We start from the raw sequence: 15,672 nt of genomic DNA on the forward strand, positions 1-15,672 counted from the left end.
CAGATGGAAAATTGCACAACAATGATTTAATTTGGCTAAATTTAGTCTTTTGCAACAGCGAAAGGTTATGTTAACTCTTTTTGCACAGCTTGGAGGTGGTTTTGGAAGCTCAATCATATGACTTACTATGGAGAGTAAACTGATTTGCAACCAACAATTCTCATTGCTGTAACAAGATGATCTGTACTATTTACTTACAAATAGGTTTTATTTGAAACGAATTCAGGGCTAACTCCAGCCACACAACAGCCTATCCAACACCTTGCCCAAGTAGTCTTGAAAGTTCTCCAGTGCTGTAGAGATTTCAAGGCCTTGCATTTAAAAACATTAGAAATACATACATTACAACAACGACGCTTCCTTGTCAGGCCAAATTTGTACCAAAGTTTAGTTTTTGTGAACGGAACAGAGTTTTTATAAAACCAAGACCAACACACTTTATTTAAAAATTAAAAGACGATTTATGTTTAGGATAGGTTGTTAGAGTTATATTGGTTTTTTTTTAATACTTCATTCTTACATATTTTATGAGTGCTATCCTTGTATGTATTCCAACTTCTGATGAGTAATGAGCTCACATTCTGTATGCCACTTTCCCTTCTCATGGAAAACATAACTCCAGATAACACTTCATTTGTAAAAACGGCAATTTAACCATAAAAACTCAAATACTTTAAAAAACCCTCAGTCTGTACAAAGCAGTTTTTCAGTTAGGTGCAAAAAAAAAATCTGAAACATTACAAATGTGTATATTCACTCTTCCCCTTCACACTACCTATATTTAGATGAAGTAAAGCTGGATTAATTTTTTCCCCAAACTTGGCAATAATAATGCGTTCTCTCACAAAATCAACTTTGATCAGTGTTATCATGAAAAGATTCATTCAAGCACAACTGACATAATGAAAAATAAGTAACTGAAAATAGAGGATATGTCATTGCAACCTTACCTCTAGTCTAATATCCATTGCATTTCTCTCCTCCACTAGAGAGTTAATAACTTTAAAGATGCCAATAAATCCTTATCACCTCCTTCCAGCTCCATCATGCTTGTCATCATTTAGCATTACTAAATGCCATAAAATGGGTTCAAATGTTTCCTTGTCGCATGCAATTATCTCCTACAACAGGCACTTTTCAATATTAATATGATACAAAATACTAAAGTAGTCAAAAAATGGACAGCTTCACAGCTCACTACACTTGTGTTCAAACACATAACTGCTTGTAAAAGTTTATGCCCTTTTAAAAAAAAGGTGCCATGTTTTTATTTCCTATGAGTGCAATCAGTCATAACACATTTTAAAAATAATAAAAAAAATTTAAAAAATAAATCAGATCTAGAATGGTCTGTAATCAGATGGGATGATTTTGCCATTTTCAGTCAGTCATGGACTTATCAATCCTTTATATTTTTCTTTACTATGAGAATGCTAGTTCTTAAGGAGTTATATGCCCCTCCTCACATTTTCCTGTGGAATTTCTTTCCCTTTTTAAAACCTGTTGCCCTAACTGATGAAAAGCATGCTGGTGCTGGAAGGTGGTGATAATCATTTATTGGAATCTTTAAAGTGATTAACGCTAGCAGAGAAGGGAAATACAATCGACATTAGAATATAGTTAAGACTGCAGTGGCATTTCTGCCCCTTTTGATTATTTATAACTTTTCAGTATGGCAATATTTCCAGTGCCAGCTTCCTGATGTGTTACTTCCTAGAATGACAATAGGATTTGCTGTCTATCTAGGAGGAAGTATACCTGCCATTAGTGATCTGCTTCAAGGCCATGAGCTTCAGAACCAAGAATCTTAAAGATTGTGGTCCTAGAAGTGTAATTCCAGCACAGAAGAAAATAAGACTTTATAAAACTTCTGGTTAAATTTTCAAGAATTGTAGCAAAGCAGCTTTCAGTTTAATTTGCAAGTTACAAACAACCACAAAACATTACAGAGGGTCCCCGGTATACAAGAAGTTATGTTCTTGAAAAGGGCCATGGATACCAAAATGACATATACTGGGGACCTGCTGGTACAGCTGTGGCATAGGCAGGCGAGGACACGTGAGTGGGCAATCACAGGGAGCAGAGGGGTAAAAGCGATCTGACGGCCTCTCCCCCCTCCAGTTGGCCTTATGGTGAGGGGCGCGTGATAGACAATCTGGCCAAAGGTTCCCAGAAAAATGTGCACTCCCACTCCCTCCAGGCGCTAGGGCTTGCCCTGCTCTGCCCATCTGGGGCTCCGCGGCTGGAGCATCGGGCGAGCCCCCAACCCCTGCTCCGTGGCTGGAGTGCCGGGTGGGGCAAGTGCTGGAAAGGGAGCAGAGCTGGGACTGGGGTGGGGGGTGGGCCAGGATATTAAGTGGGGCTACCCATATCTGTTGCGTCTCCGTCACTCATCAATAGGGGAATGTGTTCCGATTCACATCGGTGAGCATATTCGTCGTTTGCAACTTACAGCACAGTACTGCAAACAATGGATATGAGGATCAGGACTGATGTGAATCAGAACACATTCCTCTATTGACGAGCGACGGATAATGAAACAATGGATAAGGGAAAGAGATATACCAGGGACCCCCTGTAGTCAACTGCTAGCATTAACTTTATGAAAAAAGTCTTTGTATTGAAAGGCTCAGACTGCAGGCACATGTGTGCAGTTCCAAAAAAAGGAGAAAATCCAACTACTTTTAAAATTAGTTCCTCTCTTCTTGAATGCAAGACTGGTAGCTTCATGTTTCCATTTAGTATCTCTACAAACTGACCAACTGCAGTAAGTCACATTTGGTTAAAAACAACAACAAAAAACACTCCAATCTCCTGTAAACAAGCTTCATTTTCTTTAGTTCTCTCTTCCTGGTGGCATCTTTTTACATCCTTTTTTTTATTTATTGAAAAAAAAATTAAGAACAGCCTCAAGCATGTGTGCGTTGTTTTTTTTAAAATTTCTATTATAGTAGTACCTAGGAGGTCAAATCATGACTCAGGGCCTCATTGCAGTGGGCACCGTACAAACATGTAACACCAAGACAGTTCCTGCCCTGAAGAGGTTACAACCTAAGGCCTTGTCTACACTACCAGGGTAAGTCGAGTTAAGTTACGCTACTCCAGCTATATGAATAACGTAGCTGGAGCCGACATAGCTTAGGATGACTTACCGCGGTGTCTTCACTGTGTTGCGTCGACAGGAGATGCTTCACTAGACCGGCTAAATTGACACCTGCTACATCAATTTTATCCAGCAACTTAGAAATAAGAAATGTCATTGCCAGTCTGCCAAGCCATCTAGTGCCGTAGAGTGTCCTCCACTGCTGCGTCTCATCTTGATCGTTAGTCGCTAGTGTATTTTACTCCCCAAACACTATATACTCCCCATCTTTTCTGCACCCCTATTCATTCTAGACTAACAGTCTCTTATGTTCTGTCCATACACTCCCCAACTCTCCCACTATTGCTTTCTCCACACAACCTTTGATTTCTTCTGTTCGTCACACCAGTTTCCTCCTAATCTGTTCTGAACACAATCCTTGCCATTCTGTCCCTGACTCTTGCTCTCCCCTCCAGGGTCCGGAAGTGCAAAGAGCACACTCACATTATATCAAGAAAGGGAGACTGTCTACAATCATCACTGCTACTTCAAAGTAACAGCAATGAAACAGACTAGAAAACAGTAAACCTGTCAAAAAGCAGGTAGGTTTTAGAGACTCTTGGTTTTCCAGGGTGTTTTATTATGTTGGTCAATATTTTAAACCAGATTTCTGAAGCAACTTAAAGTGCACCTGCCTCTCCAGCCTGGCTCCTTTGCTTTATTGCAGGGAACCATCCATTCAAAAAGGTCCTCTCCACATTAGAGTTTAAACAGAGTTAGATGGAACTGTGTTAAATACACGTTCTTGCTATCTGTCAAAAAGTAAGCATCATTTACTGTCAGTGAAAGTGGGCCCAAAAACGGGGGGGGGGGGGGGGGGGGGGGAAACAAAAACACAAACACTCAAGCATGTGGATAACTAAAAAGCAAGCAAATTGTCCCACTGAAATTAATATGCACCTCTGACATAGCGAAGAATCAGGACCTAAATCTCTCTCTTAGGAAGAGCTATGATTAAAAATATCCACTTTTTTTGTTTGATTGTAGTATTTTGGACAGTGTTATATTACCTGGAAAGTTTATCAAACATGTTGACAAGTTTCATAGCTTCATATTCTTTTTGTTCTTCTGTCATTTCATCCATAGGGTTGGGCATTGGCTCCTCTACATGACCAGTGATAAGATTAATGCTGTGAGGGGTGGGGAAAAAAAGATACTGTAGCATTTACATCTATAAATACATACAAACAAAATTTCTCTTTTTGGATTTTGACAGATAACGGTTTTAAGTTAATGCTCCCTGGTAGCACTGTAAAATTGTTTAACTCCTTCAGACAGAATTGCAAGTAGAATTCTGCAGTTCTTTTCATAGATGGTCCTTCTCCATATTGTTTTATATTCATTTTGTTGGCTTTTAAATTTATTATATTAACTCCATGTTAAGTGCTCAAATACCCAAGTTTCACTAGTACTCCTTTTGCCTATGGGTCAAGACTCAAAAGAGGAATTCTATTCAAGGTAGGCATTTTGAGTTAATTTTCTGGAACTATTATTTTTGGTGCCTATGACCCAGTTCTGCTGGTGCACTTTATCCTCAAATTAAATATGTGGTGGGGGTACCTTAAAATGGCATAACCACTTCCTTTATTTCCTTCTCACACTCATATTTACTGAACCAAGTTTTACTAAGATCAGAGGCTGAATATACAGCACTGACTGCTAGGAACCCCCTTCCCCCACTCATTTTTTACCTGAAAACAGAGTCAATTTAATGTGGAAACCAAAGACACAAAATTCAGTATACCACAAAGCATATTTTTTTATATATTTTAAAGAGTATGTCTTTTCAGAGAAGAATCACACTTCCAAAAATGAAATAATGAAAAATATTAAATAAAAGTAGTAGAGGAAGTTTCACATAAACAAAATGGCAAAACCCAGACTACATGCCCACAAATACATTTTAAATTCAAAATGCCCATAATTTATTATCTGGAGATGATAAGACTTCTTTTCATGTCAGGTTCTTGAAAAAGAGACCAAGAGGAAGTGGCTATAAAGATGTCCCCAAAATGTGGGGAGACTGAAGTCTTCCATCTCTTTTCTTCTCTTAATGGAATATGTTGATTTAGGGGGGGAAAAATGTGTTGCTGTAACCTACTGAACTCAAGGAGATTTTACAATAGCAGGTCCAGAAAAGACCGGAATCTGCACATTTTTAAATGTGTGTTTGAGAGTCTGAAAATAAAATGAAATAACCCTACATATATTTATACATCTTTCTTCCATCAAGAAGATTTAGTGTCTTCAAGCAAGGCAGAGCAAAGCTGTATAACAAGTAAATCCTACTCAAGCACTACAATGGGCATTTGAAATAACTCTGAGCCTACTGAAATGTATCCCATCATTAGGGCCCTACTAATTTCACGGCTGTGAAAAACATGTCATGGACCGTGAAATAAGCCCTGCCGTGTGAAATCTCATCTCGCCAAAATCAGCTGGGCTTGGGAGGGACAGGACATATCTCTCCCCATAACAGCCGCACAGGGGAAGGACCAGACTTACTGCCACAGGCAATGCAGAAGTGAGAGGAGTGTGCTGCAGCAACTTCAGAGCTGAGTTCTGGACTACCTTCCCCTGTGGCTTTTGCCAGGGTTCCGGGCTGCTGTCCCCGCAGTTCCTGCCTGGGCTCAGGGCACCCTAATTCCAGGGCTTCTATCCTGCATATGTATGGCTACAGCTGGAGCTCAGGACGCCCAAGCTCCAGGGCTGTCGCTCCCACCTCTCCCCATGGCTCCTGCAGGGCTGGGGCGCACCCCGGCTCCAACCGCGACTCGGGACTTCCACCTCCTGCAGCTCCTGCCTAGGCTCAGGGAAGCCACTCCCTTAGGGGGTCAGAGCTGTTGTCCCTGACTGCTTTTGCCAGGGCTCTAGCCCACTTATGCTTAGGGTTCCCTTCCTCTGTGGCTCCTGCCAGGGCTGGGGCACCCATTTTTCAAATTGTGGGAGGCCTCTAAGCACAGGCCCCATGGGCCTAGGTGTTAATCCACCACTGGCCCTGACTAGCAGTTAGGAACCCCTTGCTGGGCCGCTCCTAACAGCACTGGGGAGATGGGACCTACCTCCAGCTCCAGGAGCCTCCTCCAGCTGCAGGAAACTCCACAGCTGCTACCTTCACAGCCAAGTTCTGAAGGCAGCACAGAAGTGAGTATGGCAATCCTGCAACCCTCACCCCCTACACAACAGCTTTAGGACGCCCCTCTCCCTGCATGATCCACTTTTGGATCAGGACCTCCAGTTACAACCCCATGAAATTTCAGATGTAAATATCTGAAATTGACCAATTTTAAGATCCTGTGGCTGCGAAATTTACCAGAGTGAACCGTGAATTTGGTAGGGCCCTACCCATCTTATATCTAAAACTAGTTAACACAGAAACATCCCAGCCTAGAGCTAGTCAGTTCTCTATCACTTATCAAATTTGCTGCAATTGAGGAAGTTATGGAGGCAGCATTCAAGGATGAATAACAAAGACAATAAAGTTACACTTGAACAGGAAGAAAAAAAATAGCACTGTACTTTGGCTTTGCAGATTTATATTCTTCAGTGTCTGTATCTTCATCATCGGAGTACCAATGATCTCCCCTTCCTCCTGCTAACAGGCCCCTTGCTGCCAGCAGTCCTGCTGCATTACCATAGCCTGTATACTTCAACAAGTTGTCAACTGCAAAGAGAAAGATCAATTTATTCAGCTAAAAGTTAATTTACAGTACAAAGTGCAATATTAGTATCATCTTTAAAATGAGTTTTAAAATCTAACGTCTTTTTATGGTGAGCAGTGTGCTCTATGAAATAGCTGAAAAAGGCAGAAGTGAGGTACTACATTTTAAAATCAGTCCTGAGGTCAGTTGCTTTTGATTTTTTAATAAGCCATAAAGATGGCAAATTTAAGTTTTGTCTGACAAAATGATACAAAACAGGCAAATTTTCAGGAGGCTGAAAAGTGGTGATAAGTGGAAGTGTGTATTCTAACTCTTGACAGGAAAGTGGGGTCCAGTGTTAAGAATCAGGATTGGGACCCAGGAACTCCCAAAATTCTAATCCTGGTGCTAAACTTTGCTCTTTTTGTGGCTCATGCATTAATTATCGTTTCATCTCAGTTGCCTCATCTGCACAATGAAGAGGCTAATAAAACTACCTAACAGGAGGTCTGAAGAGAGTTAAACCAATGATTGTGAAGTGCCTTCACCTCCCACCACAAAAAAAACCCAACACACCAAACCAAACAACAACAGTGCTTTAGTTGGTTTGAGAAATAATGTAGGTTGGGATTTTCAAAGGTGCTTAAGAGTGTTAGGTTCCCCAAACTCCCACCGAAAATCATCGGGATTGGGTCACCTAACTTCTTTAGACTCCTCTGGAAATCTTGACTATAAGTGCTAAGTATTATTACTCCAGCCACTATTAGAACACCTTGTTTTATTTTCTATGAATACCCAAATAATAAAATAGCTTTTTAACATCTACTGACCAAAGATAAAACTTACTGGCAACATTTTCCTAAATGGTCTAGAAAGTTCACTGAATCCTTTCATATTTGGTCAACTTTCTGTGGTTTTCCAACCCCCACCTCCACAGACAGTGATCTTCATTTTTTGTATTTGTGCTACTGTTATTTATGGCAGCTAACTAGAAAATTCTTGGCTGGTACTATTGGCAAAAATTTCATGTTTTCAATTTTGTTTTCATTATTAGTGCTTAAACTTTTACGTATTTCCATGTGATGTGGAAATAATTTCTTGAAAATGATTATCTTCCTTGAGAAATGTGATTTCTTTTTAATCTGAGGTTCACAACTATGGGCAAAATTCTGCTCGATTGACATACGCTAATCCCAGTGACTTGAGTGTGAATAGTCAAGTGACTAATGACAGCAGGATTTGGCTCCAATGCTTCTGTAACTTACCTATACTATCCACAGTGACAGTGAAAGCACAACATTTTATTGAAAAAAAAAGTTTCTGGTAAGCAGTACTATGCATATATTATTTATAGAGCGCATAGTCCAGCAATGGCAGAACGCAGCACTAATGTTCTGGAAACAAGGTCATCCTATTACTTACAGCAGAAGAGTTTGGCCTCTCCTTCTGTAGTATTAAGACTGGCCATTGTTAGAAGGAGGAAAAAAAAAACAGTATATGAGAAAAAAACGACAGTCACTTTTCTCAGTACAGCCATCTGAAAGAAAGAGCACATGGCACAAAGGATTCTTCAAACATACAAGGATTTATTTTATTTTTTTTAGAAGAAGAAGTGGTTTTAAACCTACAGCAGATTGTTACTTTTCCCCACAAATTCTGCATGTGTGACTTTAGTAGAATGAGAACTTGATGTGGGAGACAGAAAGTCAGTTTCTAAGCTTTATCAACACAGAATCATCACTTAAAATGTAGGGCACTTATAAGAAGCCAGTTTCCAAATCCATTCTCCTGCATAATCAGGCCAATAGGGGCTTGGAGAACTGCAAATACAGTCTACTCATCCCTTACAGGGACTATGCTGCATTGCTATGCAGTGACCCCTTTGGCTAATATGCAATAGAACAGATCCTAATGTTCTCCTAATGGAGTCCATTCAGTCTTCTTTATTCAAAATAAGGTCACCAAAAGGTAAGGGTCTTAAGGGAGAATGAGCATTAAAAAGAAAGAGCAGGAGAGATGCCACAGTATATTCCCAGGAGAAAAAGTAGGACACTTCTACAAGGGCAAAGGCATAGACTTTGCATGGTTGTGCAAAATAATTCTTTTTCAAACAGCAATTCCAAGAATCACCTTCTCTGAACACAGAATTACAAAAGTGATTGTCCCTATATCTTACAAAGGTAATCCACAAGCATGCTTATGCCCAAATCCGGTATTAAGCAAGAACTTAAGCTATAAAAGCAATTGCTGGCACGCTCTAAGCAACAGAAATTCCAAGATGGTGGTTATATCCTGAAATAAGTATATCTCAATTTATACTCGTCAAGGGTAAAATTTACACCAGCACAGGGGCCCTCTCCTCCCCTACTTAAGCCCTTTGCACAAGGTTTAACCTGCATGAAGGGCTTTGCACATTTCCTCTGCACTGGGGTGAAATCCAATCCAACTTGGCAATGATGAGAAGTAATTTACATATTAATATTTTGGGGCCTAGTGGCAAGAAAAAAGAATTAGTTTGCTCAGTCCAGTTCCTGGAACCCGGTTTTGCAGCCGCTCTGAACATGGAACTCCCATTGAAATGAAATAATATACTTTGCTTGAAGTCAATGATAGTTTTGGGCACTGAACAGCTACAGCAAAAAGCTTACAGACAGAACTACTACAGCTGGTGCCACTGGCATTCTTAGATGAGGGGCCAAAGACAGAAAAAGGCATACAACCTAAACTTTTACACCTATGTTCAAGCAGATTAGCAGGGCAGTGTAAAGAAGCTTGTTCTGCCACTATCAATTCCATGATACACCAGAAATTCTAGTCACAGGTCTTGTAATTTTCGGTAAATTTATCAGATTAAGAGATTATAGATTTATAAATGATTTTTATATATGATGAGAAAAGCTCTTAAAGTAATTTTTTACTGTAGGTTGCTGTACTATAGACTAGCTATGTAATTACAGTTATACTTTAACATTATTTACTGGATTGGTACTAGATTTTTCATTAGATGTCAAACTTTAAAAACACTTGTTTTACGGTTTGAAGAGTTCATAAAGCATATTGCTGAAAAGGAAAACCACCATTAAATGTGTGTCAGGAAAGGGTTTGGATAATCAAGGTATTTAGTCTGAACTGAATTTATTTCCAGTAAATTATGCTACATCTTTGAGGCATTGACTGCTGTCTTCCTGTTGGTCTAGAAGCACCCAGCACATTTTTGGTACTAAATAATCTTGTCAAGTAGGGCTCCTATTCTTCTTAACTGAAGCCACAGATCTCTGGAAGGCAATTAAAATTTGATTTTCTGTCTTTTTTAAAGAAGATATTTGAAGTACACACTTCCACCAAACACAGAATTAACTAGGCCATTAAAAGGTGTTAGTTTCATTTAAAAAGGAGAAATCCAGCAGATCAAAGCAAGTTCGATATAACGTGGTTTCACCTATAATGCAGTAAGATTTTTTGGCTCCTGAGGACAGCGTTATATCGGGGTAGAGGTGTATTTGATTAATGATGAAAAACATTAGGCATGATTTTAGCAGTATCACAAGCAGTACTAAGGTGTCACAAGGACTCCTCTTTGTTTTTGCTGATACAGATTAACATGGCTACCACTCTGAAGTACTTTTAAACTAAAGGACATATCTGGAATTGGGAGGGTTACAGAAATAAGAAGTTCTTCCTAAAGTCTTGCTCTAATTAGAATAAAATGAAAGAAACAAAATTGATTTATACCTCTCTCCTTACAAAGGACAAAAAGGAATTCTGCAGCAATTTGCTTTACTCCAAGGTCGACATGTGTCATAAGGCGCACAAGTTTGTTTCTCACTGTTGTGCCAACTTCAGGACGATTTGATACATCTCTTAATGGGGGCAATACCTAGTGTCATGAAAATAAAAAAGTGAAAACACCATACATTCCTGGCAGAAGTTAATACAGGACACGGAAAGGAAAAACATTGAAAATGTTGATTTATTGGGGAAAAAATATATGTATGGAACAAGCTTAAATCCTACCCAAGCAAAGCAGTGGCAAGTTTATAAGTAAGCTTTATATTGCAGATAGCCTATCTTCCAAAAGGTGACTAGAGCCCAGCTAGCTGCATGGGTTTCCTAGGACCTCCACAGACGACTGAACAAGACTCCTGGCTTAGAATACATTTGTTTCCCCCTTCTTCCACCTTTATTCTAAATAATGTCAGGGCTCTAGCCTATGTCTCCAGTAGTTTTCTTTCCAAAAAGAGCCAGAGAAGGGGAACAATGAGATTGAATGAGGAGATCAGGGAGGGAGACTAGAACTGGGAGCCAGTAAGGTGTGGGCAGAGCGGGGGAGAAGAGAATGAGATTGATTGGATTAGGAGCTGAAAAAGGAGCCTGGGACAGGGGTGAGATGCCTGAGGAGAGGAGACAGGGACTGGGAAGGCAAGGAAAATGGGACTAGGAGAAGATGTCAGGGAATGGGAAGATAGCACAGACAACAAAAGTTGAAGGGGATGAGGCTGAGGGGGAAATGGGCAGATGAGCTTGTGCCTACTAGAACAAGCAAACACTCTTCCAGACCTTGGAATGGAATCCAAGATTCCTGAGTCTCACCATCCTTCTGCTATCAGCAAATATCTGTGAAACTCAATGGCAAAGTGTGCGTCTCATCCCCCTCTAGTGCTAATCCATATGAAAGATGACAACTTACTATTCAGATCAGTTACTCTCTTAGCTCAAGTAGCAGAGATGTGCACAGTGGGTCCAAAGGTTCCAACCCTGCTGATGAGTCACGTGGGTGTTAATATGATTCCACATGATGGAATTTGTTTTTTCCTGTTTGCTTTTTTTAAGAACCATGGGAATTACACACAAAAAACTGCATTAAAAGAGCATGACTAAGGATGCAAAGTCAAGCACCCAAAAGTTGGGAAATGCCATAATAAAGGTTGCCTGTGCACTCTTAATTTGGCCCTTTTGGGCTTATGCATTATGATCATGTAATTAGGCAATCTTAATTCTGACATTTCCTAACTTTTGAGTGCTTGACTTCACCACGTCAGTAGTGTACTTGTAATGTAATTTGTGTGTAATAATCAAAACATGTTCCTAGGGAGATGATTGTCAAACAAATGAACATGGGTTTAGGTGGGGAATACGCAGCAAATGCCAATTTCTTGAAAGTAAAAGACCAGGCTTTCATTTAAGGGCCCCTAAGAAAAAAAGGGGGGGGGGGGACGAGGTGAGAAGAAAAGATGCAGAGAAGATATGTGGTAGAATATAAAGACCTAGACTATGATTTTAGGCACAGCCCTGAGTAGGGTGTAATTTGGAAGCTGCATCATCCTAGGAGTAGCCACAGGAGACAGTGACACAGCTGGGACTCAATTTCTATTCTGCTTCCTCCTTGCTTGGCAGGGAAGCATTTTGAAAGTTTTTCCATTGCACTTTAGCAGATAGTTAAAGTTAAAATTGCAGAAGTTACCAAAAAAATCTTGAATTTTTAAACATGGGATGAAATTCACCCCCACGCAGAGGACCAGCATGGGGCTCATGCTCCACTTAAGACCTATTTTAAGGGCTTAAATGGTGCACAAGCCTTGAGCTAGTCCTCTGCATAGGGATGAATTTCACCTTGGGAATACAATTTACATACAGCAGTTAAGTTTTAAAGCACCAACACTATGGATTCATTTCTGCTGGATGTACTGTAATTTAGGACTAAAGCTCAGCTGAAGGGCACCAAAACACTGATGGATTGACTGGCTTCCATACAGTTGTAGTGCTATTTTATTAACTATGGGGCAATTTTTCAGAAGTGACTAATAGATTTAGGTGCACAAGTCCCATTAGGTTCTTTCGAAAAAGTCCTCCTATCTCATACACCACAGAATCAGACTCTGCCCTAAAGTTGCTGAATTGAAGGCTCTGTGGCATAAACCATGGAAGCTGGGCCAATGCAATCAAACTAAGCCAAGGACCCAGGCATCTTCTTATAATTGAAACAATTTGTCCAGTCCCCCTCTGTATATTTTATCATTACAGACATGCCTTGAGGTTACATTCCAAGTCTCACATTTTGTATTTTTAATTTGAAGAATTTAAAGTTCTTCAGTCTGGTCAAATATTTTATTGTTGGATTTTTATTTGCTGATACAATGATTTATGTCGACAAAGAGTCCTGTGGCACCTTACAGACTAACAGACGTATTGGAGCATAAGCTTTCGTGGGTGAATACCCACTTCGTCAGATGAATGTAGCGATTTAATGATTTAAGTCATTATCCTGCATTTATAAGGTGACATTAATGTTCATTCCCTTTATATTACTTTGAAATCAAATGATGACATTGCACAGAAAACACTTAAATGTCAAGTGCTTTTGTCATTGAGCTGACAGAAGGTAACAGACCTTGCAGTTGCTTATGGATAGAGACAACTTTAAAAGAAATGTTAAAATACAAGTTGCTTTATATTCAAGCATAAGTTTCTCTGTGCTCTAGAAGCCTGAAAGATCTTGCTGCATGTTTTACTTTCAGACTTCTAAATTTACACCTGAATCTTACCTGAGCTTTGATAAACTTCCTGATGTTCCGATGAGCTCGGCAACATTCTGTTAGTAAACTGAGAACTGGAGTCAGACCCTCTCTGTAGCTGCTTCCCTAAAGTGGAATTATAAAAACAACCCAAACACTAGCTGAATTACAAGAGTCAGACAAGATTATATTTTATATATCATATGCATTCAGTATGGGTGTGCTTTGCTTGAAACTTTACAATAAATAATTAATTAATGTGGCTAATTTAGTAGACAGTCAAGTGGAAAAGAATAATTCTTATGTTTGCAATGACAAAGTTTTTTCCTTCTCAGTATAATAAATTCTTAAAGATGTCATCAACATATAAACTGTTGCTAGTCTCACCACTCACTGCAGGGACAGCATTTTCATTAAAATCTTTTCTTTCCAGGGTGTATAATAATCTTACATAAAGTTTCTCTCTAAATCTTTGCACAGAAAATCTCATTATGAAAATATACTACTATACACAATTCGAAAAAACAATTATGTAAACACAATACCAAAATTCTCCCCGAAATCCATAATTTCAGATGCTCCATTCAGTAATTCAAAAGGGACTGTTACATAAACTGCAAATGTTCAGACTAAAATTGGCTTTCAAGACAACCTAGTTCCCTTGGAGGTCATAAAAATATTTACAACTGCTTTGTATTTTGAACATTATGTGCTATGCACAATTTAATGGTGGAGTTTCAGCCTTCAATTTTCTTTGTGTTTTGGATTCACTTTACTTCAACACATTTTGTTCAGCAAAGGATTTAGGCTTAATCCAAAACCCAGTGAGCATTGCATCAGAACTTTAAGCATATATTTAAAATTATCTGCTGAACTCGACCCAGGTCAAGTTTTGCTGACCTTGCTTTTCTATATATAGATGGTATTCTCTGCAGTGCTAACAGAAATAAAAAGTTTTGTCAATAAAATAAGACATCTCAACCTCAAGAAGCAAAATGTTCCCATCTATTGCCCACACACAGTTGTCACTTTTTATAACCACAACAATGTTTTAAACTTTACTGTGTTCAAGAGATCCAGAATCAACATCACATTAGAAACTGGGTTGGAAATCAGTATGGTTTTATCATCTGTAAATAAATTCTATGATTGAGTGGGATATTCTCTGGGCTTTGATCTTCCTTGTTATTCTAATATTGGTGTAATGACAGACACGTGTTTTACTTTCATACATCACATGCCTCTTGACATTTTTCATAAATTTATGAAGAGTTTTACATTAATATTGTTATCACATGAACTTTCAAATTCCAGAATGAGTCTGACCTGCAAAATTACTGAACTTCACATCATTCCCACCCCTTGATGTTTTAAAGTTCTGGAGTAAGGGAGGAAGGCACATGGATCTGGAGTTCTGATTCAAGCTCATTTCTACTCTTACTAAGAGGCATTCCTTTCGTGAAGGCCTTCAGTGTCACACGTACCTTGTCTATTCTTTTCTCCATGAAATCCAGCAACACTTGAATGGCATCCATATTCATACCATTATATTTCAAAACTGTTTCTTCCTGGGTTGATGGACTAATGAGAACATCCAAACAAGAAACTGGAATATTGCTTAAAAGGTTGATTGCATTACTGAAAGAAATTTTTATTTAGTTAGTGCTTTAGTAACATATTAAATGCTGTACCCAAATCATACATAGATTATTTTAAACATTGACTGAAAAGTATATGCCATTACCAACACTGTTTATTGCTTAAAAAAATAGTGTACAGAACTGAAAATGTAAAGCAGAATACTAACTATGCATAAACAGCTACAGCTTAAGATACTTCTTAACATTAGTTCTTAATTCTCTATTTTTTGTAATTTTTTACAAGACTACCCACCTTGCATTTCTAAAGGAGGAGAGGCCAATATAGCTGCTTTTCATTACTTCTGGCTGCTTCAGAATCACTGATGTCAGCAGGTACTGTATATGCATAGCTAGAACAACTGTGTTTATTATATGAATTGATGCTTCACCCAGTAGGGGGAACCCACACACTGGTTTTCAGGAGGTCACATAAAATGTTTCTTGAAATTTACATGTTTTAGTTTTACAATACTTAAATGTTACAGTAACGACTGTATTAGAATATTTTAAAAACAGTTATTTCATCCTCCTTGAAGAGGGGGGAAAAAGTCTTAAATGCTGTTCATATATCTTCATATATTAGCACCTTTACTTTACTTCTCACGGATGGGAGATATTTAAGGCTTTTTTAAAAAACAAACTGGAATTCATGTCATCAAGTGCTGGATTTTAAAAAGTGATAGTTTTAGAATCCCCAAAACAGTGAGGGTCAGACTACAGGTATGTCTACACTATGG

General features: G+C 38.9%; 1 protein-coding gene across 3 annotated transcripts in view; it reads right to left on the bottom strand.

Annotated features, from left to right (window-relative positions):
• RIC8B (RIC8 guanine nucleotide exchange factor B) overlaps nucleotides 1–15,672 on the bottom strand; it is a 59,477-nt gene that overhangs the window by 6,208 nt on the left and 37,597 nt on the right. For all 3 annotated transcript variants that reach the window (XM_050926585.1, XM_050926594.1, XM_050926598.1), the window contains 5 exons: nucleotides 14,780–14,933; nucleotides 13,326–13,421; nucleotides 10,516–10,660; nucleotides 6,662–6,806; nucleotides 4,153–4,272 (listed from right to left, as the gene is read on the bottom strand). In XM_050926585.1, the coding sequence (XP_050782542.1) occupies nucleotides 4,153–4,272; nucleotides 6,662–6,806; nucleotides 10,516–10,660; nucleotides 13,326–13,421; nucleotides 14,780–14,933 (660 nt within the window). The remainder of the gene's footprint in view (nucleotides 1–4,152; nucleotides 4,273–6,661; nucleotides 6,807–10,515; nucleotides 10,661–13,325; nucleotides 13,422–14,779; nucleotides 14,934–15,672) is intronic.

This window comes from Gopherus flavomarginatus, chromosome 1 (assembly GCF_025201925.1).
Source record: "Gopherus flavomarginatus isolate rGopFla2 chromosome 1, rGopFla2.mat.asm, whole genome shotgun sequence".
NCBI lineage: Eukaryota > Metazoa > Chordata > Testudines > Testudinidae > Gopherus > Gopherus flavomarginatus.